The sequence below is a fragment of the Fundulus heteroclitus genome, chromosome 7 (genome assembly GCF_011125445.2).
Source record: "Fundulus heteroclitus isolate FHET01 chromosome 7, MU-UCD_Fhet_4.1, whole genome shotgun sequence".
NCBI lineage: Eukaryota > Metazoa > Chordata > Actinopteri > Cyprinodontiformes > Fundulidae > Fundulus > Fundulus heteroclitus.
In genome coordinates, this window is record NC_046367.1 from 14,782,886 (window position 1) to 14,808,343 (window position 25,458).

The 25,458-nt window shown below is 40.1% G+C and overlaps 3 protein-coding genes across 10 annotated transcripts in view; 1 reads left to right on the forward strand and 2 right to left on the reverse strand.

The window, feature by feature from the left end:
• The window catches only part of LOC105930351 (protein FAM124A), a 31,587-nt gene extending 17,013 nt beyond the window's left edge, over positions 1-14,574 (reverse strand). Inside the window, exons 1-3 of one of the 4 annotated variants that reach the window (XM_036139018.1) lie at positions 14,329-14,574; positions 14,089-14,123; positions 5,775-5,864 (exon numbers count right to left, since the gene is read on the reverse strand). In XM_036139018.1, the coding sequence (XP_035994911.1) occupies positions 5,775-5,864; positions 14,089-14,110 (112 nt within the window). In that variant the 5' untranslated portion in view covers positions 14,111-14,123; positions 14,329-14,574. The remainder of the gene's footprint in view (positions 1-5,774; positions 5,865-14,088; positions 14,124-14,328) is intronic. The other 3 variants (XM_036139017.1, XM_012868537.3, XM_021319468.2) reach the window with 3 other exon arrangements.
• A 2,621-nt stretch (positions 14,575-17,195) lies between these two features.
• On the forward strand, positions 17,196-21,197 carry tsn (translin). The gene is made up of 6 exons (XM_021319470.2): positions 17,196-17,408; positions 17,710-17,803; positions 17,918-18,014; positions 18,712-18,827; positions 18,908-18,987; positions 20,418-21,197. Exons 1-6 carry the CDS (start codon positions 17,343-17,345, stop codon positions 20,646-20,648), a joined length of 684 nt encoding a protein of 227 aa, XP_021175145.1. The 5' UTR covers positions 17,196-17,342; the 3' UTR covers positions 20,649-21,197.
• A 517-nt stretch (positions 21,198-21,714) lies between these two features.
• Positions 21,715-25,458, reverse strand: part of si:dkey-91i10.2 (uncharacterized protein LOC555224 homolog) — an 82,969-nt gene continuing 79,225 nt past the window's right edge. For all 5 annotated transcript variants that reach the window (XM_021319462.2, XM_036139019.1, XM_036139020.1 and 2 more), the window contains one exon: positions 21,715-25,296. In XM_021319462.2, the coding sequence (XP_021175137.2) occupies positions 24,471-25,296 (826 nt within the window). In that variant the 3' untranslated portion in view covers positions 21,715-24,470. The remainder of the gene's footprint in view (positions 25,297-25,458) is intronic.

Sequence of the window (25,458 nt, forward strand, 5' to 3'; positions counted from 1 at the left end):
AACTGAGACTGAATGTAAAAACGTGCGTCAGACGGACAGGAGGCTCTTGAGGAGATCGTTTTCTTAACAAAGGAATCGCAAGACGGTTTCAAAGTTGATGAACGTGCGTTACGGAAAACTATTTCTGGAAAGCTTCAGTGGAGGTATGCTATTTTTCAGAGTCAGATTTACTGGCCACGTTTGTGCACACAAACAGGGAATGTGTCTGCAGTCCCACTTTGCTCTCAGTGAGAATGTTTGAAATATAACTATAAAAAGGTGGCGTACCAACCCCAGGTCGGGGGGGTTCCTGTTTCAAGTGGAGGTGTTTAAGTATCTTGGGGTCTTGTGCATGAATGACAGGAGAATCCCCTTAAGATCGACGTTGTGGTGAAAAGAGAGCTTCGCCCTTCCGCCCAGTCTATTTTTACATCCTATATCTGTGTAAAAAAAGTTTTATTTATATTGACATCTTAAATCTATATATTTTGATCTTGTATTTAAATCTTCAATTTTTTACCTAAATCTTAAATCTAAATATACCGACTCAACTCATGGTTAAATAGCACAGTTTCAAAATGCACCACAGGTCATAATCACTAAATAAATCTGACATTCAAAATTAATCTGACATGAAAACGCTCAATGAGAACAAAACATCTGAAAACTGCAGAAACGTTGGGTTAATGAAACCAATAGCTGCACTAATTTGCCACATTCTTACTAGTTTGCTGATATAATATTAATTGTATCGAATCCGCCTTAATGGAAGATGAGCCTGTATTGTCTGACAGTACCGTTCCACTTTACTGTTCCACATAATTAATGCACGATCACATCGAGACAGTTAGAGAAGAAATGGCTCCAATTAACAAACTGCTGACCGCAGCATTTTGACTGATGATTCCAGGATGATGGTCCAGATCACGTTTTGGCACGTGAATAATTTGATAGTGCTTTGTGCAAGCTGTCAGACAGCAGAATCTGGATCTAATAAGCTTAGCTAAACAGAACGTAAATCCAGAGCGTCTGCGTTTGTATGGGAAAGCAGAGCCGATTCAGTAAGGCTTTATTCACACTGACAGTTCTCCAACGCCCGTTAAACGACGTCACCGCAATTTGTTTTGATGTCCAAAAGGATACCCAGCGCCGACTTGCCCATTCAGACCCGTCTGGCCTCTTTAGGTGTCAGAACGTGAGTCTGTGGAAATCAGATGTACCGTGCAATAAATTCTAAAAATCGAATGGACCAATCAACAATTTTAGAATATTATACATTATTTTTAATTTGCGAAAACAAAACAAAACAAAAAAAAAATCAACTTCATGAATCCAAAATTTAGGAGTAATTATAATAGACTCACAGGATCTGTGTGAAAAAGTTATGGAAATGAAAGAAAAACTCCCCTGTAGTCATCTTGTAGAGAGCCACAGTTTTGAGGTTTTCACATATTTGGCAACTAAACACACAGTGCAAATAAAAATAACAAGGCATGAATGCAGAAAAACGTGTAGTTCTATGAAAACATATTTACTGAGATAGGCCTTAAATATTCATCTTGCCTCAGCAATTAAAACATCTGCTGGTGACGGCAAAATCCCTGAAAAGCTGAACCTCCTCCCTTGACAACCTAATGCTGCCGGTCTCTTAAAAGCCACCAGCTATCGATCCTTTCTGAGCCTCTGTGTCACAGACCTTCCTTCTGTTGCTCATTCGTCTCTAATAACGGCATTCTTTCACTCAGCAGCACCAACAAAGTTGGCCAGTATACATTTACATCTATTGTATATGTTTTAATAAACTGAAACAAATCACACACGGCCTCTCCTGTCCTTTTTTCTTGGTCTGTGCGTTCATATGATCACAGCTCTTTCCTCTGGTCCAAAAACATTCATTATCCTGCAGCCAACCTCAGAGCTCCTATATATTTGGAAACATGCAGCAAACCATTTAAGAATGGGTCTTCACCTCCTAGGACTAACAAACTCTCTCCTGTATAATCTGTTCTTACTTCAACATGACGGCGGCGTTTTAAAGAGGACAGCGTCTGACGTGTGTCCTTTAAACACCAGCTTGGGTGTTACATTCGGTGAGTGTTTATGTACTTTGGGCAGTAAATTTCAGAACCCATTCTGGTAATACATACTCTCCCAGAATGCCTTTCAAAAACATTTTTTTTTACTATTTCCACATTCTTTAATGTCACAGCCACAAACTGCAATGTAATTAACTGAGATTCAACACAAAGTAGTGCACAACTGCGCTCTAAAAGCAAACTGATGCACGGTTTGCATTTTGGTTTCCAAACAAAAATCCGAAACGTGCCGTAAGCTCGGTTATTGTTCTCCAACAAAATCCATCCCTTCACACAACAGCTGGACTTTTACTGAGGTTGGAACAGAAACAGATGGACCCTGTTGACTAATTCTGAGGGTAACCGGTTCCGCTGGAGTTGATTTAGAGGTGGAAGGCTAGAGGGGGGGTAAACATAAATGCATGCAGTGCGTTTAAGATTTTTATCTGTAAAAACGTTTCAACCCCCATGTGTCATCGGACTACAACTTTGTAATGCTGCACCATTTTTTTTGTGTGTGTGTATCGCATAAAATACAATGCACTTTCTACTTTTTGCATGAAAAGAATGTGAAAAGTTCAAGGGACATAAAGGCCTTTGCGAGACATTGGGCAGCGTGTTCTCAGACTTTATCCCACGGGGAGTTTTGCTTCTGTTTAGACCTCCAGTTACAACAATAGTGTTCACAAGTTCATCTGATGCAACAGTGACAAAGGAAACATGGGAGCAAAACCAAGCCAGACATCCCCTGATGGATTACACTGTGTGTGTGTGTGTGTGTGTGTGTGTGTGTGTGTGTGTGTGTGTGTGTGTGTGTGTGTGTGTGTGTGTGTGTGTGTGTGTGTGTGTCTTCTTCTTCTTCCTGACTTGTGGGTGTGGGGCAGGTAGGGATAATGCTGCTTCCTGGAGACTAGATTAATGGGCTAATATTAGATCTAATCTTTTCATTGTGAAAGGCCTAAAAGACCAAAGGCTGGTCTGCAAACCAAGATCTTAAAATTAGCACCCCAGCTAATCACAGCTGAAGGTCCACCCGTTGTAATATCATGTTAATTTATCACACAAGTTGTTTCCAAAGACTGGGGTGTAACAGCAATGCTTAAAAATACAAATGGAGAGAAAAAAAACTACAGCGGATTAAACAGGATGTACCTGGTAGCTACATTAATGTCTAGATTACTTGACTTTGGTGTTCAAACTCCTCTTATAATATCAGTTTATGAAGAGGAGGTGTTAAAAAATTATTTAAGAACATTCAATCTTTAATACAACATATAAAACTGGACAAATACCCAAATATTTTGGAGGGAGAAATATATATATATATAGCATTATACATATACAGTTGTTAAGACACTGGAGAAAATAATTACTTTACAAAAGCAGATATTTCTTCAAAGTTTATGAAAAACAAGACTTAAGCTGATGGGGAAGACTGCAAAGAGCCTAAGAGCAACACTGCAGAGACGTCGGAGAAGCCATACGTGTGACAGCAAGACCGTGTTCATCATGTCTGGAATAACGTGTAGCGTTGACAGACAAAAAAATCTGGCTGAAATCTCCTTAAACCCTCTAGTAGAAAGTCTTAAGAGTCTGATATGAATTAAGTCTTTGTGCCACAATACATAAATATATGCTTGGCACAAAAACAACACTCCATCGACAAACTCGTTAACCCGTAGCTAAACTTGGTGGTGGCAGCATCATGCTCAGGGATTCTTTTTAAGACTGAACAGGGTATTTTGTCAAGGTGGATGAAATCATAGACAGTTCCAAACAAAAGTCAGTGTTGAATCAAAAAGTATGGTTAGTTGTTTTTATCGTCACATAAAAGGGGCCAAGTCACACACTACATACTACACCAGTAGTTCAATCTGCTTTCATGCAAAGGTTTTCTGTTTAAATTGTCGCGCCCTGTTGGCTTATCATATTTTATTTCTGTGTCATACACTTTGTTTTTGCTCTATTTGTTAGTAAACACTAGTGCTGCACCGATACCAGTATCGGATGGGGCCCCGATCCAGCTCTAAAATGGTGGTATTGGCGAGTACCAACAAATAGGGCACCGATACCATTTTGATGTTTGCATGTCACTTGAACGCAGCCTTATCTCTCCCGACTAGTATTATACACGTTATATAAGTTCATGAAAGTTGCACTATTTTGGCATTGAGAGCCAAAACTCAGAGTTTAAAAGAGATTATTCAATTATTAATGTCATTTTACTGTCTTACTGTTGCACTACTATTATACATGTTATAATTTCATGAATGTTGCACTATTTGGCCTTTGAGAGCCAAAAGTTTATTCAACTATTGTCACCTATTCCAGGTAGGCAATAAAAAGTTCTACCCTAAGTAGTATGCAGTTCTTCATATATACACACACCCACTAATTTCAAACAGATGGTATCGGTATCGGCCAATACTGCACAGCCAGGTATCGGGTATCGGGGCCAAAAAATGGCATCGTTGCAACACTAGTAAACACAACACTTTTGTGTATACTGATCTTCTACCTCCGCTAATCTTACTGTCCCCGCTGCCCGTCTTGTTACCACAGGAAGCATTCAGTCGCTCTGCTCTGGATCTCACGTCTACCTGACCTCCGTAGCACAGACTCAAAACCACATTTCAAATCCAAACTCAAAACTGTGTTGTCTAATTAAAACAGTATTTTGAATTATATTTGTAACAACATGTCTCTTTTTATGTTTGATGTGAGGTGACACACACCAAACATTCTTTCTTGACATGAGTGTCAAGAAAGGCGCCTATAAATAAAACTTATCATAAGTCTTGTCGCGCCGCGGCAACCAATCAGTTCCTGATTGGTTGTCGTGGCGCGACAAGACACAAAAGTCCTTCAGTTCAGTAAGTTTAGGGATGTGTAACCTTACGCAAGCAGGATATTGTACTTTTTTCATTTTTTTCAGATTCCTCTTTTAATGTATTTGGTGTTAGTTAAAGTATACAGGATATATGCCATTGCTCATGTACGTGGAAAAAGTTTGGAACTGATTTATCGTAACATCTTTCATTATATTCATTGCTACGTTTTTTATACCATTATTTCTCTATATCATGATAAATGCATTTTCCTAGGTTTGTGTACGGACTGCATGGCAGCGATGCGGTTGGTAGCACTGTTGCCGCGCAGCGAGAGCTTGAAAACCTGGAGTTTGCCCGTTCTCCGTGTGTGTGTGGGTTCTCTCCGGGTTCTCCGGGTTCCTCCCACCATCCAAAAACTGGTCTCTCTAAATTGCCCTGAGGTATGAGAGTGTGCATGGATGTTTCTCCTGTGTGCCGTTACGTCGGCCTACAGGATGGACTGGCAATCTGTCCAGGGTGTCCCACACCTCTCACCCAGCCAACCCCTGGAGACCCCCACCCCCTCCAGAGTTCCTCCATAGATACATCTCTACACAAGCTACAAACATATATATATTTTCCCTGATATATTCAACTTGTTCTTGACATTCTCCTGCTCCAGTTCCGTTGTGCTGAATGACATCCTGTAAACCGTATGTTGGCACAATCAAAGAGACTGTATGCTGGAGGAAATCAAGCTGCTTGTTTATTCTACACAAATACCCTTCCCTGAATTCTGCTGTAGGCTTCGGAGACCACTAAACACAAAAAAAAAAAAAATCCGACCACCCTTCTGCCCTCTGAGAGGATTTATTTTGTCAGGCTGCATTAGGGAGATGAAGTCCTGCACCTGAGCTGTGAGTTTGTACGTGTTGCTGCTCGCTCTGCTTCGTGTCGGGGTTACTTACTGCTCGTTGAGGACAGAGGGCTGTAATCAGATCTGCGGAGAAAAAGACGAAAGGAGAGAAGAAAAGGAATAAATACAGAGAGGTGATGTGGACATATGGGGGGGAAGGGGGGAGGAGGAAGGGGAAGACAAGAAACAGAGAGAGGAGACAGAAGTTTATATTACAGCATGAAGTGCACTCCACATGAGTTAAGCTCCAGGATGACCTGCTGCTATTTCAAATGAAATGCTGACTTCTGGTTAAACTGTAGAAGAGGTCCAGCTGGAGAGGTCACAAAAATGCACAGACATCGCAGCACGGTTTCCATCTGGACGCATTCGCTGGGATGTAATCACCGCCGCACCCTGCACCACCAGATTGTCTCTGCACAACTTAGGCGAAAGCATACGTCTACTGCAGGGGTGTCAAACTCGTTTTGGTTTAGGGACCGCATACAGCTTAATCTGATCTCAAGAGGTCCACACGAGTAAACTCATTGCAAGATTAAATAGAACTAATAAAAGTGGACTTGTTGTTGATTTTTATATTAAATGAATTTCACTTTTACACAATATATTATGAATAACCTCAGCGGTTTTAAAGTATGTGCAATTTCAACAATACTTTTACTCAGTTAAACATTTACTTGTGCATTATGCATAAGAACTGATCGCAGTGATTGTACAATGTTGAAAAACATTTATTCACATTTTTTGGAACTTAAAAACACTGTCCTGCATGACAAAATACATCAAACAGATAAAAATGAAGAAATGATTTAAAATCAATTTTCCACATTTGAAGCTCAGTGCTACCATCTGCTGATTAAAACACAGCGCCCCTCGTGGACAATATAGGAACTGCAGATTTTCAATTAAACGAAGTACATGTTTTTTTCAATAATTGTATTATCATTATCTTCCTTTTATCTCCTCTTTCTTTCACCTTTTCTTTTTTCTTCTTGTTCTTCCTTTTCTCTACTACTTTCCCATTTTAGTGTCCATATCAGTTTAGATATTCCCTGCATGAATCATAATAAAACTATTCACATTCATAAATCAAGCGGAGCACTATGGCAAAAGCAGTACTGCTCCACTTGTGAAAGTCAAATCTGATAAGCTCTTTTTGGCATTAAGACAACAATTCGTATTGCCACATTGCCAGACAGGACACTGGAACCAAAAAAAAAAATATATATATATATATATATTTTTTTGAATAATGATAATGCATGTAGCCACTGGGCCGGTGGCTACATTAAAGAATCTTTAGCATCTAAAGCGATAGTTTCTACACAAACCAAATGAAACCAGCACATTTTCTGCTTTTACTTAAGGAAGCGCACAGTGTCTGCACACAGCTTCACTGGTGGTGTTTCTGCGTGGTAGCTCCGTCAATTTGAGGCGCTTTTTTTTTTTTTTTGGTTGCACTCCAGTCAAATTGTTTACAGTGTTTATAAGCAACTAAAGCTGAAGCACATTTTAATGAGAGGAGATCTAACATACTTGGGATTCCTGGCAGCAAAAGAGCAGCGTGAGCCGTTATTCAGACAGAAACATTTGGACATGACTGCCGTTCTAAGGGAGCATCAAAAAGCATCAAAAAAGGTGGAAAAAGGAGCGTTTTCAACGAACCCAAAACATAAAGCCGTGAGCTTTTCTAAGAGGTCACATTTTCATTCACATTGTACCAACAAATTAATCATTTCTAATCAACGTTATCTCGCGTTATCTTCTAAAGTGATGAAAGCAAATTCTAACTCAGTATTATTACATTCGGTATCATTTCTTATAGATATGATTGCCATTATTGCCTTCAATATGGACATTTTGAGTGTAAGGTTGGAGCATATTTAAGTCAACACATTACCTCTGCTTTAAATGCACCATGGTTACGTCTATTTCTGAGGTTGAGCAAAGCTGAGCATGTGCAGCAACCTGCTACGTATCTTCATCTTAACCTCCTTTTGACAATAAAGAATAAAAAAAATGGATAAATAAACAATGACACTGAGAATATGCTCTCTTCTCCTACATTGTCTTGTGAAAGTTGAGATATTTTGAACTTCATCCATTTTGTCACATAATAACCACAAACGTTTGTGTATTTTATTGGGATTTCGTGAGACGCATGAACATAAATCAGTTCGCAGCTGTGAAGCGACAGGAAAATGACGCATCGTTCACGGGACGAGCGTCCGTTAGCTTTAGACGTTTGGGAAATGCCGATGTTTGCTTGTTGGTTTTTGCCCAATAGCTTGATCTCAGTCAGGCTGGACGCGGAGCACCTGTGAGCATTCATTTTTAGGTCTTAGTGCAGATTCTCAGTTGGATTTCATTCTGGACTTTGACTAGGCCGTTCTTGCTCATAAGTACACAAGCGCTGGCTGCACGGGTATCGTGTTGGAAGGAGAGGTTCAACTGCAGCCTCAAGTTTTTTTGCAGCGGGTATCCTTCCAGGGTCGCCTTGCATTCAGCTCCATCCACTCGCGCATCAACCCTGACCAGCTTTCCTGTTCTTGCTGAAGAACGGCATTCCCACTAGGGGTGTGCAAAATAATCGTCCTGATGATGCATCGCGATTCTAATTTTCGCGATCTACTGCATCGATTCTTGGCGCCAGGTATCGATTATTAATTTAAAAAAAAATAATAAATAAAATTGCCTAAATGGTTGGCGAACATCAGCCAAAAACAAGTGGAATACAACTTAATTGGTTTAAAGGACCACTGAGGCCTTGTAAACGGCACTGATTATCCTTATTTTGTTATTTTAAGTGTTATAAATCCTATTTTTCAGTCACTTTTTGTCAGTGTGTCCTCTCCAGTAACAGCAATATTTGTTTTCATGGCAATACCTCCAAAAGTCGTTTCAATAAATACAGCTATGTATGAATTCAGTTTCTTTCCGTTATGTATAAATTGAAGACACTATCAAGATCATAGACAGCCAGTCAGCCACTGGTAAATGGCTGTATTTTTTTTCTAACGGTGTTCAGTGAAAATATTGCAATGCATCGCAATAATTCAAGTATCGTGATGCATCGTGATAGAATCAGATCGTGGCATGCGAATCGTGATTCGAATCGAATCGTGACTTCTTTGGCAACACCCACCCCTAATTCCCACACCATGATGCTGTCCCTACCATGCTTTATCACTATGAGTTTAGGGTCCTGTGTTTTAGATGTCTGTCTGGCTAACTGGAACCATTTAGAATGGAGGCCAATAAGTTCACATTTATCCAGAGCACGTTGTTCCACTACATTGCTTGTAAAGAACTTAGGGGAACTTCTACAGGCTTCCTTTCAACAATATCCTTCTTCTTGCCACTCTCTCATAAAGGCCACATTTCTGTCAACAGGACTAATTGAACTAAAAAAAAAAGTTTGAAAATCCAGGTCCCTTTGCCTCCACTTAACAATTAACACCCCCCGCCCCCCATAAAATACATTACAGTGTGTGGTTAAAACATGCTAAAATGTAAAAAAGTGTTCTACAAGTATGTCTGCTGCCACTGTAAGCTATTGTAAAACGCAGGGACCCTCAGCTGGGAGAGCTGACCAGCGCTCCGGATTATGTAATTACAGGAACCGTCTGTGAAACCTCAGCTCACGCTTTCCAAGCTGGGAATATTAGTCCCACAGGATTCAGCTGACAGCCAGAGAACACTGTCCCTCCACATGCACCCTCCTGTGTCTTCATCACTAAACTAATAAGGCCCCTGGAGCTGCAGGAAACAGAGGAGAGGGCCTGTTTCCGGCAGCAGGAGGTTCGCCGTCGACCTAATGAGAATTAGCGTTGGAGAGAAATGGATGAGAGGGACGGGGGACGGAGAGGTGAGGCCTACAAGGTGAGAGAGAGAGAGAGAGAGAGACGGTGGGGTACTGCAGAGGGGAAACCATTAGTCAAGCAAGAGGGGAAAAACAAAAGAAACGCACGGAGCCCAGGTTAAATGACAGGAAGGTTCAGAGAGAAGTGCAAACAGTAAAAGTCAAAAAACTAGACCTCACGTGCAAAGATAACAAAGGAAAAATGTAATTTTGTTTTTTCACATTGGCTCCTCGGAGCAAAGCTGGCAGTGGCAGCGTGTGCAGCGGACGGTTCCTCGGGGTGTGAGGACCTGGCAGCAGCTCCGGCTAACATCTCGCCTGCCGTTCCCAGGCTGCAAGCGCTGTTTCGCTTCATCTCCGTCCAAAGATAATAAACAGTGAGCGGAGCGGAGACAGGCAGAAGCCCGGCCGCGCACATACGACCCGAGAGCAGGGTGACCTGAACGGAGTCAAAATGACGTGTCTGACCCCCCGAGGAGCTTAACGGACTGAGGCGTCTGCTGTCTGATAGGGGTAGAAAAAGCAGAGAGGGAGAGCTGGAAAGAGGGAGGCAACGATAAATGTTCTTTTTTTTTCTTCGCTACAGCGGCTCGAAGCCGGAGAACTGTGAAACAGCGTGCAAAATGAAAATACAGCATGACCTTGAGGCCACGTTTTGGCCTGAGCACAGGTCAGATGGTAGCAGAGACAGCAGGTGCAGGAGGTGAAAGGGAGGAGCAGGGGGAGGATGTGACTTTGTGGAGGTGGCAGCTCTGTCTGTTATCAGCTGCTTTTCCTTTCTTTCTCATCAGCACTTTCCATTTATGTGGATCTGTGCTGGTCTCCATAAATCAGATCTCTGAGTGACATGAAGGTGGATTCCAGTTCAGTGCTTAAAATACAGGAAAGTCCCATATGGCTAACTAGAATGCATCCTACCTGCATGATTCCTTTACTTCTATTTTTTTTTTTTTTAAAGCATTTAATACAAGAAATAACTACAAACCTAAAGACGATGAGACAGTGCAAATAGGTTTTGGTGATGTTTTTTGTAAAATGTGCTTTTTATACACTTCTTTCTGAACACATTTAACTACTTTAAATGGTATTTCACAGAATAAATAAGCCAGCAGCAGTTCTTTTTATTTAAAGATCAACAGAAGAAAGCTAGCTTTCTGTCAGCAGTCTGTCTCAAACATACGTTAACTTTATCAAACAGAGATCACTGGTAAAATAAATTCTCTTTACAATATGGGAATTGGAAATGTCTCAAATTAATTTTTGAAGAGGAAATGTTAAGCAAATTAAAAAAGATAGAGCTAATAGAAAAATCTGTTTCATAAATATTCAAAATGTAGATGTTAAAATATGGTTATCTTTTCTTTTGCCATGACTGCATAAACAAATATATTAGAATATAGTGATGCACTGATCTATCTATCTATCTATCTATCTATCTATATATATATATATATATATATATATATATATATATATATATATATATATATATATATATATATATATATATATATATATATATATGGTTAAAGCACCTCTTTCAGTTCAGATGGACCTACATTTGCTAGATTTACATGTTGAAGTAAGAATTTGACCAAATTTGCATTTGTTATGGTCCTAAGAGTGAAAATTGGCTAAAACTGCAACTGGAAGGTTGGAAGGAAAATTGGAAATCGGTGTTGGCCAGTAAGAGACTGAACGTTCTGTGTCTTATCTAGCAAATCACTGGCTTGCTTGACATGAGAAATAGCATCATTCAAACCCGGCAAGAGGCCACCTATGGTGTCGTGGTTGTCATGGCAGAAAAATTATCGTGCTAAAAATGATTCATATTATAACAATAATTTGGAACCCAAACCCCAAAAAATGACAGAGTGGTCTTAACTCTTTTTGTTGCTGGAAGCAACAAAACCTTGCTGAGGTGGAAGTCCTGCAGATAATCTGTCCTACATGGTGATAAAATGCAACAAAAAAAAGGTACAAAGATTCATTTGTCTGTGAGCGTCAGCCTCATTAATCAGTTGATATCATAGGTCCAAACAGAGACTGTAGGATCCAATGTTTTTATCCAGGTTGTATCATGTATGTGGTGGTTAGCTTTGCATTTCTAGCCATTGCATTTGTATTTTTTTCTGCGTTTGTTCTCTAAAAATCGCCCCTTGCCGATAATGAGGTTGATGGTGATGTTAATTTTGATACTGAATTTAGATGCTTATTTCTTTTTGCTGGATAAAGGACTTAATATACGTGGTCCATATGTATGGAGGACTGACTCTGACATATTCAAAAAATATATAGAAATATATACAGAAATAAATACATGCTCAATAATAAACACACAAAAATACAGCAAATAAATAAATGTTAGCAGTAATTGAATTATACAGTCAGACATAAATCTAAAAATAGCTTTTAATTAGCTTATTTATTTATTCCCCATATTAATAACCAAGTCATTTATTTATCTTTCTTTATAATTGTCAACTTTATTTATTAATTACTTAGTTTTTAAATGTCTGTGTTTTAATATTTTTGTCTGTTTTATTATTCCTTTCTTTATTTTTACCCCATTTATTTTTTCCACCCAATTTATTTATGCCTGTCCTTTTTCATTTCTGTATGCATTTCTGCCTCGTTATGCAAATGAGGAGGGGGCGGTCTTAAGGGGACAACTGCACCCTATTGGTTGATTAGCATCAGCCTTCCGCATTGATGGCAGAAACTTCATGCTGCTGCCATTAATACTAGCTGCTGTCACGTTTGTGTAATTTTCTATTTTAACCCCCTAAGTGAACAATGACATAACGACTTGTTTGTTTTGCTTTGCTTTTTAACAAAAATGCAACATCTCGATTTGCATGACTAGATGGCTGGAAATGAGACATAGTCGCCTTGATCCGCTGCTCCAGCTCTATCCGGTTGTTAAGTCTGACGTCGCAGGTGAACTTCCGGGTCCACATCAGCTGTACATGACGCTGTGGTTTATGCTTGCGGTTAATTCTCAAACTCGTATTTATGCTTTACAATGTGAAACGTTAACGTTGTCTGTATGGTTAGCAAATGCGACAGGTTCAACTGCAGCGATCTCCTCTTCTCCTTCTCATCGGACTAGAAACGATAAAATGACAGCTGGATTGTTGTTTTGTCTCCGACCTATTAAGACAGCATGGAACGCAGGCTGAAACACGTTCAACCAGAACGTCCACACCACAGATAATAAAGTCTACAATTACAGCGTTGTTTTCACAATCAAGTTATTAAATGCCTCAGCTCACTGGTCCAATGTGACACAGTGGCTGGTAGCGGCAACCATTAATGGCAGCAGCATGAAGTTTCCAGCTAGGGAAGGCTGATGCTAACCAACCAATAGGGAGCAGTTTTCCCCTTAAGACTGCCCCCTCATTTGCATAATGAGGCAGAAATGCATACAGAAATGGAAAAAAGGACAGGCATAAATAAATAGGGTGGAAGACATAAAACAGATAGAAACATTAAACCATAGACAGAAATACATACATTTAAAAACTAAGTAATAAACAAAGTTGATAATTATAGTGCAAAAATAATGAAGTGATTATTAAAAAGAAGAATAAATAAAGAAGCTAATTGAAAGAGATATTTACATTTATGTCTCACTGTATAATTTTATTTATTTATTTGCTGTATTTTTGTGTATTTATTTTATGCTTATGTATTTATTCAGCATGCATTTCTTTCTGTATATATTTCTATATTCATTTTTGAATATGTCAGAGTCAGTCCTCCATACCTCCATACCCAAAGCAGGAAGAGGTGAAAACGTTTTAATTTTTTGCTTATTTATCACAGTCATTATTGCAACATTCATTAATATTATCACGTGTTTTCTTTGCGCAGCCCCAGCATTTAGGCCTGCTCTTCAAATGACGCTTGTAGTGAAGCAGCCTTGTTGGTGATAAAGAGGTTTTATTTTTAAAGCAGAGTACTTGTTTTTGTTTGTTTTTTTTGGCTGTATGCAGCACAAAGATTCACAACACACAAAGACACAGAGTATAAAACCAATGCATCAGTGCATGTTAAGTCCCAGGTTTTCACCCTACGACCCTTTCAACCACTTTCAACCCAGACCATGGCTAATTAAAGTCTACAAACGCAGCTCTAAAGACAATTAAACTATGACACAACGAAACAAGCAGGCTTAGCAACCATTGCAACGATTTTATCAGTCCTATTTACACCTCTTTTAAACAATTATGGCAAAATAGTTTTTTTCAAAACATTTTTGTGGATTGCATAATTATTGTGTAAAAAGTAATTACTTAGAAGAGATGAATGTGTTTTCTAAACAACGGGGGTCAGGGGTAGCTACTCCGCACACTAAATCTACTACTACCCAAAACAACACGATTTATTCCACAGATAAATGGGAACTATTTCTCTCCTACACCAACATCAGCAGCGACATACCGCAGGAGGACCCGAGGCGCATCTCCGCTTAACAGCTGAAATACAGCGAACAACAACAACTTTAAGCTCCGCATGCTTTCTCCACTTCATCATCACTGCATTCATGCCACAATAAGAAGCATTTTCCCGAACGAATCCGCATCTGTAAACAGACTTAAACACTCGCTAATTACATTTTTTTTTTCTTATTCTTCGTCTAATTATAGAAAGAAGTCCTAGAAGTGTTTCTGCTCCACTCACCCCCCTGTCTCTGCTCCTGAATCCACACAGTCATCTTCTGCAAAGGTCTTCTTCTCCATCTCAAAGCGTGGCCTCTGGTCCAGATAGCGGCATTTTGCTTCAACGTCCCCGCGTTAACCAGTGAGGCGAAGAGTCCAGAAAGAGCAACGCGGTTGTCAGAGAGCAAGCGGACTCCGAGCACAGCGCCACAACACAACTGAGCTGCGGGGTTTTTACTAGAAGGAGCAACAGGCGACTCATGCCGCGGTGCGTTCTAGGGCTGTTGGAAATCTGACTACTCGAATGGCCGAACTGTAATAAGAAACCTGTTTGTCCATTGAAAGCTAGCCTAAATGGCCTGATTTAGAACAAAAGGTTTTGGGTTGCGTTATGTGTTACCCACCCATTAAAAAAACTCCACAATAACAACTTTCAAATAGAAGTTATGTAAGTTTAACAACTAAAATACTCGTAAACAAATTACATTTGAAGTAATTATTAAGGTAACTTTGCTGATCTGGTGAGTCCTGGCCTGTTAAAAAAAGAGGGGGAAAAAAACTAATTTGTGATTAAGGCATTAAGCGTTACTGAAATTGTATCACAGATATACCCTTTTTAACAAACAAAAATGCACATTTATGTTGTCGCATAGAAAATAATTAAATCAAATCACAGAGTACCGTGTAATAAACACCCACTAAGCTCACCATGAACAACAAAAAAATACTGATTATTTTTAATCCTTGACACAAATAAATAAATAAATAAATAAATCAAACGAAAAAGTGCACCAGTAAGATTTGGGTAGTACGTCTAAATTCGTGAAATAGGAAATAAAGGGTTGCCTTTTGTAGAAAGAGTTGACGGTACACCGTTTCAATGTCTAGCCCATTTAAATTTCTCCAATTAAAAAATAAAAACAAGTCTTTGAGCCAAGAGGAAATAGAAGGATATTTAGCAGATTTCCAATGTAACAACAAGGAACGTCTAGTAAGGATATGAAAGCTATGAGGTTGTTAGTAGGTTTAAGTGGAAGTGAGGGATCAGGAATCTCAAATATATCAGAGGGCAAGTTCGGAGATTTACCCCAATAAATCTGTTCTAATGTGGCAACTAAATCTTCTCCTTGACAACTACAGCTGAAGTGTGTGTCGCTCAAAGGTTAAGGAGCACTGCTAGCGCTAACTGTAGCATTAGTACTGTCGCTAAACAAGCTAAAGCTGGATTTCTTCCTCTAATACAGAAATACTCTTAACCAAATGTCTGACAGTTTCTTATTTTACTAAATTGATTTAGCTGTTCATAACATGTCAGTGTTACCATTTTCTGTCGGCCTCCGCTTTCGGGGGAATGTCAACAGCTGACGGTGAATTGAAGCTTTATCCTTGATAAAACGTTTTGATGGATTTTACAAATCAAATAAAAGAGGCATAGTTCATTTTGGTTTAATTCAACTGATGTTATAATATAATATAATTTTTTAAGTGTTCTGTGAATAATTTCATTGACTAATATTTAACAACCTAGAAGGTTCCATTTTATAGTGCACTTCCCAACAACTTCCACTGAAGTCCCATATAATGGGATTTTCTGCAGGTTTAAAGACCAGAACAACATAGAGACAAAAATGTCCACTGCTGGAAGATGTAATGCTACTTTAAAGAGATAGCACAAGGAAATATGTAAAGAGAGGTGCGAGTGGTGGGGTTAGAGGAGATGGACAAACTTCAATTGTTGCAAAAAGCCAAAAAAGTATGGATATTTGATCCCCTGTATTACTGTGTGGATTTATATTTAATCTACCTGTTAGACATACCAATTTAGCAAATTCAACAATCTATTTTTTTCTCAATGAGAAGTTTTCCTCCATCAAATAGTGATTCGGCACAACGTTTGGAAATTTTTTTTTTTTTTTTTTTTTTTTTTTTTTTTTTTTTTTTTTGTACTTGAAGGCAACACGTGTATGTGTTCTGTTTTGGCTCCATCAACAGAGGGAATGAGGTAATGCAACATTTCTTTCCACCACACAAAATTTAAGCAGGGAAAAGAGGATTAAACAAATTTCTGCGCTTCAGACACGCTACATTTATGATTAAACCAGGCTTTCAAACCATCAACTTTTTTTTCTGTTGGCTTTCATTAGTTAAATTAATTAAAAAAGATAAATCTGTTCAAACTACATGTAAGATGCAGGTGGCAAGATTTAACTGCTTAAAACTTGTTGTTACTGTTACAACTTGTATAAAATTGATTTTAAAGTTTAATTCTTCTGTTTAATGCATCTTTACAAAAATTGCAATCTTAAAGCATTGTTAAAACGAGACCAAATTCATATGCAGTTATGCAAAACTTGTTTTTCCCGCGATTCAATTTGAAATGATCCAAATCGTTTCGATTCAAACAATCGATTCGATCAAGACCAATTTACATTTGGTGTAATTCGATCCAAACAATAATCAAAGCTGATCATCTACTCTCCTTTCTATTTGGATAATTTCTATACTTCTGCATCTACTTCTGTAACCAGTAGGAGTAAATACGCAGCATATCTTTATCATCTTGCTTTCCCTCTTGATAGACTTCAGTTGTTTTAGTTTATAATATCTTTTTTTATTTACTTTTTTACGTGTTATGTTATTATTATTATAATTATTATTATTATTAGTGGCGTGTTACTGCTGATGATAATGTTAGTAGTAGTACATTTTACTTTATTGAGGTTGAGTAAGGTTAGGCATTCGCTATTTTTGCTTCACATGAAAGCCATTTATCGCAAAAAAATAGATGGGGATATTTAATAACAATTTTGTTTTTATTTTTAACTAACATTTTTAGCCAAGCTTTGTGGATTTTATTGTTTTATGCTAATGAAGCAGGATGACGTCGCTCGTGGTGACGTCATCTCAACGCGCTGGCTGAAGGGGACCTGTCGGTTGGTTTGCACGTTGCTGCTGGGATTTATTTGCGGGTGAACTGCTGATTGTTGGGGTTGTTTTATTTCTTTATTTCCGTTCCTACCTGCTGGCTCCAAAGACATGTCTGTGACTGAGATGTTCAGCTGCATCCAGGGCTTCCTGAGCGCCGACCAGGACGTCAGAGAGGTATGACCCACCGCGCTGCTGCCATCCACATTAGCGCCACCCCCCACCGCACATACCGTTAGCTGCTAGCTATAACCTAAGCCCAAATGGTGCTGCTTTGTGTTATTTATATATTTTAAACTCTTAACTTCACGAAAGAAGTCCATCTCGTTAGGCTGCAGTGCCTATAATTACTCTGTTTTGTCGTTCCTGTGGGTTTATATTCACTCGTATATATTTTTTTTCTTGATGTTTGACATACTCGTGCTTTTTTGTTTGATTAAAAAAAACATCTTAACCTTTTTTTTTTTTTTTTTCACAGGATATCCGTAAGGTGGTCCAGAATTTGGAGCAGACCGCCAGGGAAATCCTAACAGTGCTCCAAAGCGTCCACCAGCCGGCTGGGTTCAAAGACAGTGGGTTTTTTTTTTTTTTTTTGATCACATTTGATTTGCATCGACGTGTTGGTTTTGTTTGCGGTCATTTTTTGCGCCTCACTAAGCCATGTTTTCTGGTTCCGACCCTCTCAGTTCCCAGTAAATGTGCCAGGGCCCGGGAGTTGTTCTGCTCCGTCAGGACGCAGATGGGCGAGCTCAAAACCAAATTTCCCGCGGAGCAGTATTACAGGTGGGCAGCACTGTGGAGATAATCCATGGTATTAAAAACAACAACTTGCAAACTCAAATGAATTCACTTCTATTTTATTTATGTAGCGCCAATTCATGAAACATGTCATCTCTAGACACTTTCCAAAGTCAAATTCAATCAGATTATATAGACAGGTAAACAAAAAAAAAATTCCTATCTAAGGGAACCCAGCAGATTGCATCAAGTCCTGACAAGCAGCATTCACTCCTGAAGAACCGTAGAGCCACAGGGAGTCATCTGCATTGTCCATGGCTTTGCAGCAATCACTCATACTGAGCAAGCATGAAGCGACAGTGGAAAGGAAAACTTCCCTTTAACAGGAAGGAAAACCTCCAGCACAACCAGGCTCAGTATGAACGGTCATCTGATTAGGGGTTACAGAAGACAGAGCAGAGACACAAAAAGCACAGAAGCACACATTGATCTAGTAATCTGTTCTACATTAGATGGTAATAGCGGTGATCTGTCTTCCCTGGTTGATGTCACAGCTAACAGAACGCCAGACCAGGTGTACCTACTATGAAAATGAAACATTCATTAAAGAAATATCTAAAAGATTACCCGCATCATCTCTTACAGGTTTACATTTTTATAAAGACACAGTCTTACATTTAGGGTTTAGAAGAGATCCCCCTTCATTTTTTACCTGTTGCTTTAATTTCCTGTGCCTCTCCAGGTTCCATGAACACTGGCGGTTTGTGCTGCAGCGTTTGGCCTTCCTAGCAGCCTTTGTGGTCTACCTGGAAAGTGAAACCCTTGTCACGCGGGAGGAGGTGGCCCAGATACTTGGAAGTAAGCAGCGTGTTGCTGATATGTGTCTCTCTCTTTCTCTGAGGAAGGCCAGCCTAAACTCTGCCATTTCTCTCCGGCAGTTGAAGTTGTGCGGGAGAAGGGCTTTCATCTGGACATCGAAGATTTCCTCGCAGGAGTGCTGATTATGGCCAGTGAGCTGGTGAGTGGTATGATGCGGTGATTGTGCAAGTCTCACTTTAATACACATAATTGTGTTTTTAATTGTGGGTGTTTGAGAAGAAATCATTAAACCTATCCTGTGTACCTAACTAAAGCTGACCCACTGTTTCTAAATGCAAGATCTGTGTTGGCTATAAGTGCCCACATGGCCATTCAACATTTTCCTCATAAAAACAAGTTTAGTCAGGAAAGCCACCTGCTCTGTAAAACATTAGATTGTCTCACACTGTTTCCAAATGACTCACTGTTTTATGAAATGTTTATTTCAGGTTCGGGAGAGATCGGCAAACACAAATATGAAATCAAACACTGTTTCTGTTAGAATATAAGGCAAACATTTATTATTCCCCACAGAATACAGCAACACAAAACAGCAAGCACTTCGCACACTCCACGCGGCCGGGCGTCCATACAACCCACGGCTAACTTCAACGACTGAGGGCGGTCCCCTCCTTTTTATACCAATAAACAAAGTATCAGATGGGAGCGAGAGTGGCCACTTCTCCCTCCCATTTGAGCTGTTCGTCCCGTTTCCAAAACAAAAAACGTTCCCAGCATCTCAGCAGTGTGTGAAGCAAAAAAATATTGCAAACTCAGATAATAGCGCAAATATAAGCAAAATAAGGAATACAGAATCCGTCTTTCCCACAACACATTGTCATAGGTTCCCACCTCAAGTTAAAACAATTTATAACAAAATAACACATGTGGTTCTTAGTTTTATGTGAGCAACATAACAGGCACGAGCATGTATGTTGCTCTTAGTTTAAAACTAACCATTTTTTCCCAAAATACATAGTCAAAGAACAAAAATAACTCTTTAATATATCACTCACCGTTATCCATTCAAGGCCGTTTTGGTTTTCTGCTTTAAAAACCAGCGGCAAGGCCGATGGTGATAATATTTTATGCTTTAAAAATGTTTAGGTTTTCTGTCTCTAAAATTTGACATTTGCCCTTGAAGACCAACAGGGGTCAGTCATTGTTTTTTATTGATATTTTCAGGAAATATTTTCAGTTTCCAACATTTGTCATTGAGTGAAGCTGATGAAAAACAAAACTGGTAAATCTTCAGCTAGAGTCTCGGAGAGTTATACCAAAGGCTGGTTGCCATTTATTGCAGTCAGAAATAAAACTTAAAAACTTACAAAGCTAGTTGGCTGATGTGCAATTTAAAAGCTCTGTGCTTTATAATAGGCTTCCCTTTTATGATTCCTGTAGTCCAGTTTTACAAAGTAGTTGTTGGAGAAATCAGGTAAAAACAATGTTCTTTATTTATTACATTTTTAGTTTTTCAGTTTTCGTAAAGGTTCTGTCATAAGATCAGAAGTTTTTTACTCTGTGTTTTACACATATATATCCTAGTGTATGAAAACTAAACTTAATAACTTTTGCCGTCTGCTCCTGTAGTCGCGGCTAGCGGTGAACAGCGTCACCGCAGGAGACTACAGCCGGCCGCTCCGCATCTCTAACTTCATCAACGAGCTGGACTCCGGCTTCCGTCTGCTCAACCTGAAGAACGACCCGCTGCGGAAACGGTACGACGGGCTGAAGTACGACGTGAAGAAGATCGAGGAGGTGGTCTACGACCTGTCCATCCGCGGCCTGGCCAAGGAGGCCGAATCCGGCGGAGACAAGTAGAACGTGACGTTTGTTGGTTTGCTGTTGGAGGAGGAGGGGGGGGGGGTGTGGCAGCTGCCTCCACCTGGGACCTCTGCATGATTGCTGCAGGTTGGAGACCTTCCCCCATGCGGAAGTCAAAGTCCCAGGGATCTGCCTGAGGTCCCCAGCAGCCAGAGACGGACTATGTGATGGTGTGTCTGCGTATGCGTGCAAGTGTTTCAGCATGGATTTGTGCAAATGCATGCAGGAGGTGTGGTTTAGATGGAAGGCAGTCTGTCAGGAAGGGTGCAGAGGTGGTACAGAAGCTCAACTTGATTCAGAAACTCAACATAAAGGTTCAGTTTGTTGCGGCGTTCGGGAATGCGTTCTCAGCTTTATCTTATTCCAGTGTTTCAGCATCGTTGTATTTCACCGTTTCTGGAGGCCGTCATGTTTACCCGTTTGTTTTTCTGGGTTATGTTTTATTTCTCTTGTTGAAATGTCACATTTGTGTCAAAGCTGTTTAACACGTGATTAAATTTGGGTTTGTGGAGTCAGCATAAGGTTTCACAGCTACACACATCCAAACTGGGTCTTTGAAGCAAGTTCTTCAGGCAATGAAGGCAAGTTTAAACTTTACGGTCCAGTAGACAGAGAAAAACGTTTTTTTTGTATGGTTTTCTGATTGTTAGTTTTTGCCTTTTTTTATTTTTTTTAAATGTTCAAGGAGTTAAAAGCAGAAGAAACGAGTTGCTCTTGACATTTAACTGATTAGTTAAATTACCTGTTTAGGATCCTTTCTTTAAAACAAAAAACAATGGTGCCAATTAGTGGCTCTTGAGCCATTTCTGTAGTTGTATTGGTAGGAAGTAGAGAAAAGTTGTCAATGTTTATATGGTTTATATTTTGTTGAGAAAAGGTAAATTTTTGTATCATCTGTAGTGTAGCTAGGGTGTTTTTCTAGGTGGAAAAAAATAAGTTTTTCAACTTTTGCTTCATTTATTTGCCCTCAGTGTTTATATTCCATCCTTCTATGTCCTAAAATGTCTCGTTTCAAATAGAAATGATAGAATTGTAAAAAAAAAAAAAAGAAAAAAAAGTCAAGGATGTTGAAAATCATTTTTTAATATAATTCACAATATATTACACTAGAGAAATAATACATCAGATGTTTCAAACCAACCAAAAGGGTCAAGTAAATAAACAATATGCAACTCTACAGGTGTTGTTTTCTTACACTTTTGAGATGTGTTTCTTTTGGCCTCCCAACAGTAAATGAGCCTCAGCAGCTCTGCCCTTCAAAACACAGTGATATTATTTTTTCTTTTTAATGCTACTTCATAACAAACATAACAGCAAGGGTCTTAAAAGGTTGGTTTCACGGACTGTCTCGACGCCTCGTCTTTCTCAAACGAAGGAACACGTATTCCACCAGCAGTTATACTGAAGAGTAAATCGTTCAATTATAATAAAGTGCTTCAAACAAAATAAAGCCCTCAGAGGTAAAAACAGATTGGTAAAAACACTTTTAAGAAAAAAAAAAAAGGCAGTTCACTGTAAAAGGAATAATCATATTGCCTGTAAGTAGATGCGAGTGCAGACAGAGGGCGGTCTCGTCTGTTGAAGGAACCGATGCTACTGTGACAGATTGCAGATTTGTCAGTCTTAGTCTAACAGTAATAAAGTACAAAGGCACAACAGCTCATTGCTGGTCACAGAACACAGTTAACCACCTGCCATGATCACGTGGTCGGGATGCTCTTTCCAGGATGAGGCCGTCAGGTTGAGCAGAGTTTTTCAGCCTTCGTTAAAAAAATGTTTAATTCTCACAATAAAGGCGGGCCGAAAAAATAATTAGACAGGAGCCGACGAACCAAAAATGATCACATTTGGTCACTTATAAACAGATTGCGAGATTTTCTATTTACAAGCATTACTTTGTAAAACGTAAGACTACAAAATTTAAGGGCTTTGGTTTCTCAGGGTTTAAGAGAGTAATTATTTCTCCATACACTTTTTTTTTTTAAAACAAGTGTTTTGAGAAAAACATTATTTGGTGACAAAAAAACGACTAGTTTCAAGCTGCGCAGAGCGATCAGACGCACTGATTATATGGATGAAAAACTCTGCCCTTCACACACAAAGAGGCCGTCCGGTATTAGAGATGCACTGTTCATGTATTTTATGGCGGATATCCCATTTCCAGGTTTTGTGAAGCTTCGAAATGCCTTTAACAATTTGAGAAGGATCCCTTTTCCTTGTAAGAACTCTTAAGGAGATATAAAAACATCATTCACTATAAGCCGCCCTGCCGTGAGCAGTTAGGCCGGAGGGAATTGTCACAGAGAGAAGTGGCTGTAGAGCAGGAATCTACCATTTGACAATGACAGGTTTCAGAGTGGACGTTTTAAACTATTTTCAGCATCTTGTATCTGCAGTTATTGCAGCTAGCAGTACTAAAACAGTAGTCTTCCTAAGAGACTAGATCTTTAACGCTGTAGTTTCCAAAAAAGCTTGCCATCAGTTCTTAATCCAGCACATTTCATCACACACAGGTTGAGAGCTCCATGGGATTATACAAAGTAACTTTGTTGTAGTACGTTCAACCTTCCTGTTATCTGCTGAAAGTCTCGCTCTTTCACGGCCGGAAAGAATCCCAGAAAATCTCTCGCAATGTCGCGGGAAATCTTTTCCTTTTAAATAGATTTTTCCCGCTTTGAGCTAAATTTTAAACACCTCAGCGAAACAGAAAACGGCCTTCACACACCAAAGTGGATTATTGTCAGCATTCAGGCGCGGTGTGTTCACTGACCGGAAAAAATATCCGATTTTTTGAGATTCTGTCCAGCTGGTCTGAGCTGATGGTGAAAATCGGCCGATTCTTGTCACCGGCCGATTTCTCTGTGCATCTCTAACAAGGACGGTACGCCATCCATTGGACACAAACAAAAAGGCAATCTGACTACAATTTTTCAAAATTGCTTTCACAACACCGAGATGACCTTGGTTTTAAAGACAGAAACAGAGACTTTCATTGATGTTGCAGCAATTAAAAGATGCCTCAATCATCCAACCACCCTTGAAAGATATCAGAGGCCAGGTAAACCTGCCACAACACCCAGTAACATAACAAAGAAGGACCAACAGCAGGATGTTGGGCAATTAACTGCATATAAAGTAGCTACTTCCTTAATCTGGCTGAGATTATTGCTGTTCCACGAAAGCCCATTGAAACACAGATACACCGACGGTTTGTTCTCAGCCTGATGGAGAGGCTCTGCTCAGCTGCATCTCTGGCAGTGAAAGTTGTTATGCTGCCTACAGACAGAAGAGGGCAGCACACAAAGAGAAAAGGGCAGTGACAAGAAAACATAAACCACAGAGAGAGAGAGAGAGAGAAAAGAACTGGAGAAATATTTTACCTTCTCATACCAGAAACAAATGCAATCTTCACTGTCTTGTATAAAAATGACATAACATTTTCTTTTCTTTTTTGCACTCAGTCACGTTCAGTCATGCTTTTCATCAAACACACCTTTAAGTACTCAACAGTCTTTACAATCAAGGCTGGCAAAGAGCAGCCCAAGTATTTTTTTGGTTGTTCAAAAAAAGACCAACTGGTATTCTTCTTGTTATTTGTAACAGCTTGAAAATTAAATCTACACACAGTTTCATGGCGCACTTACTGCTTCGTAGGAAAAAAAAAGTGCTTAGCTTTCCCACAACAACGTGAGACGGATTGTGTGATTGTTTGCTGAGATTTAAGACGTCGGAACAGCGGCGTTATTCTCAGCTGATTTCTGGAGTTGGAAGATTTTGGGTTATGTACAGTGGGACGGCGATGTCGCGAAAAGGCTAGCCTCAGGAACGCGTCTGGTTGGCGTTGATCATGATGTTCGGCAAAGCGTTACGCCTTTTCCTCCAGGTGCCCAAGTCGCGGGCATACCTCTTGATCTGATGGAACCACTGTTGGGTACGGGATTTATCCGAGGCACGGAAAACGAACGACTCCCGCCGGATGTCGAGCACCTCGAAGGTGTCCTCGCAGTCGGGATCTGACGACACCACACAGTTTCCCAGACGGATTGGCTCTCTCAGCACCGCGAATTTCCCACTGCTCTTGTCCTTGATTAAGACCAGCACTCCATCTCGAACGCTCTCCCCCAAGCCTTCCCCCGGACGACCCACGTCAGCTGCCCGCCCTGGAGAGTCGCCACCCCGCTGTGTCCTCACCATCAGCAGACTCTGCACGTTCTGGAACTTGAGGGCCTTGCTGCCCTTTTTCAACCACTGACCATCTGCTGGCTGGGAGAGCTGGAGAGGTCCCTCCATGACGAAACGGGTGTTTTCTCTCGCCCAACCCACCGTCTTCATCGACACCTCGCGCATCTCGATGTTGATGACCTCGCGGTTCTTGCGACTGTCGCGACGGAACGAGCGCAGGGACCAGGTGACGCCGTTGCCCTCCTGCTTAGTCTTCATGTTGATGTGCTCCAGGTGGGACTCTACCCGGCTCTTGGCCTCCCGAAGGCGCGTGTAGTCCGGGTGACATTCGGGAGTGACCTTGATGATGCGGCTCAACAAGAGCGGGTACTTGGTGACACGCTGGAGCGGTGCCATGAGGAAGGAGCGCAGGTTCATGCGACGCAGTGCGGTGTTGTCGTTCTGGGAAACATCCAGGAATATTCTGAAATGAGAAAGAAGGGGACGTTTGTCCAGCTATTGCTTGGGGGCATTTCAAACTTTATTAATGGGTGTTACAGAACAGCCCGACTCTTTGGTGAGATGTGGTTCTGTCTTAAAACGTGAATCATTGCAGCTTAGATCCCAAAATAGACCTTCCTCTGAA

Bases quoted from the DNA above. Each gene is read 5' to 3' on its own strand.
- tsn (XM_021319470.2), top strand. From the start codon at position 17,343: ATGTCTGTGACTGAGATGTTCAGCTGCATCCAGGGCTTCCTGAGCGCC. The intron at 17,804-17,917 runs GTGGGTTTTTTT...CGACCCTCTCAG, and splicing joins GCCGGCTGGGTTCAAAGACA to TTCCCAGTAAATGTGCCAGG. The intron at 18,988-20,417 runs GTGAGTGGTATG...CTGCTCCTGTAG, and splicing joins TGATTATGGCCAGTGAGCTG to TCGCGGCTAGCGGTGAACAG.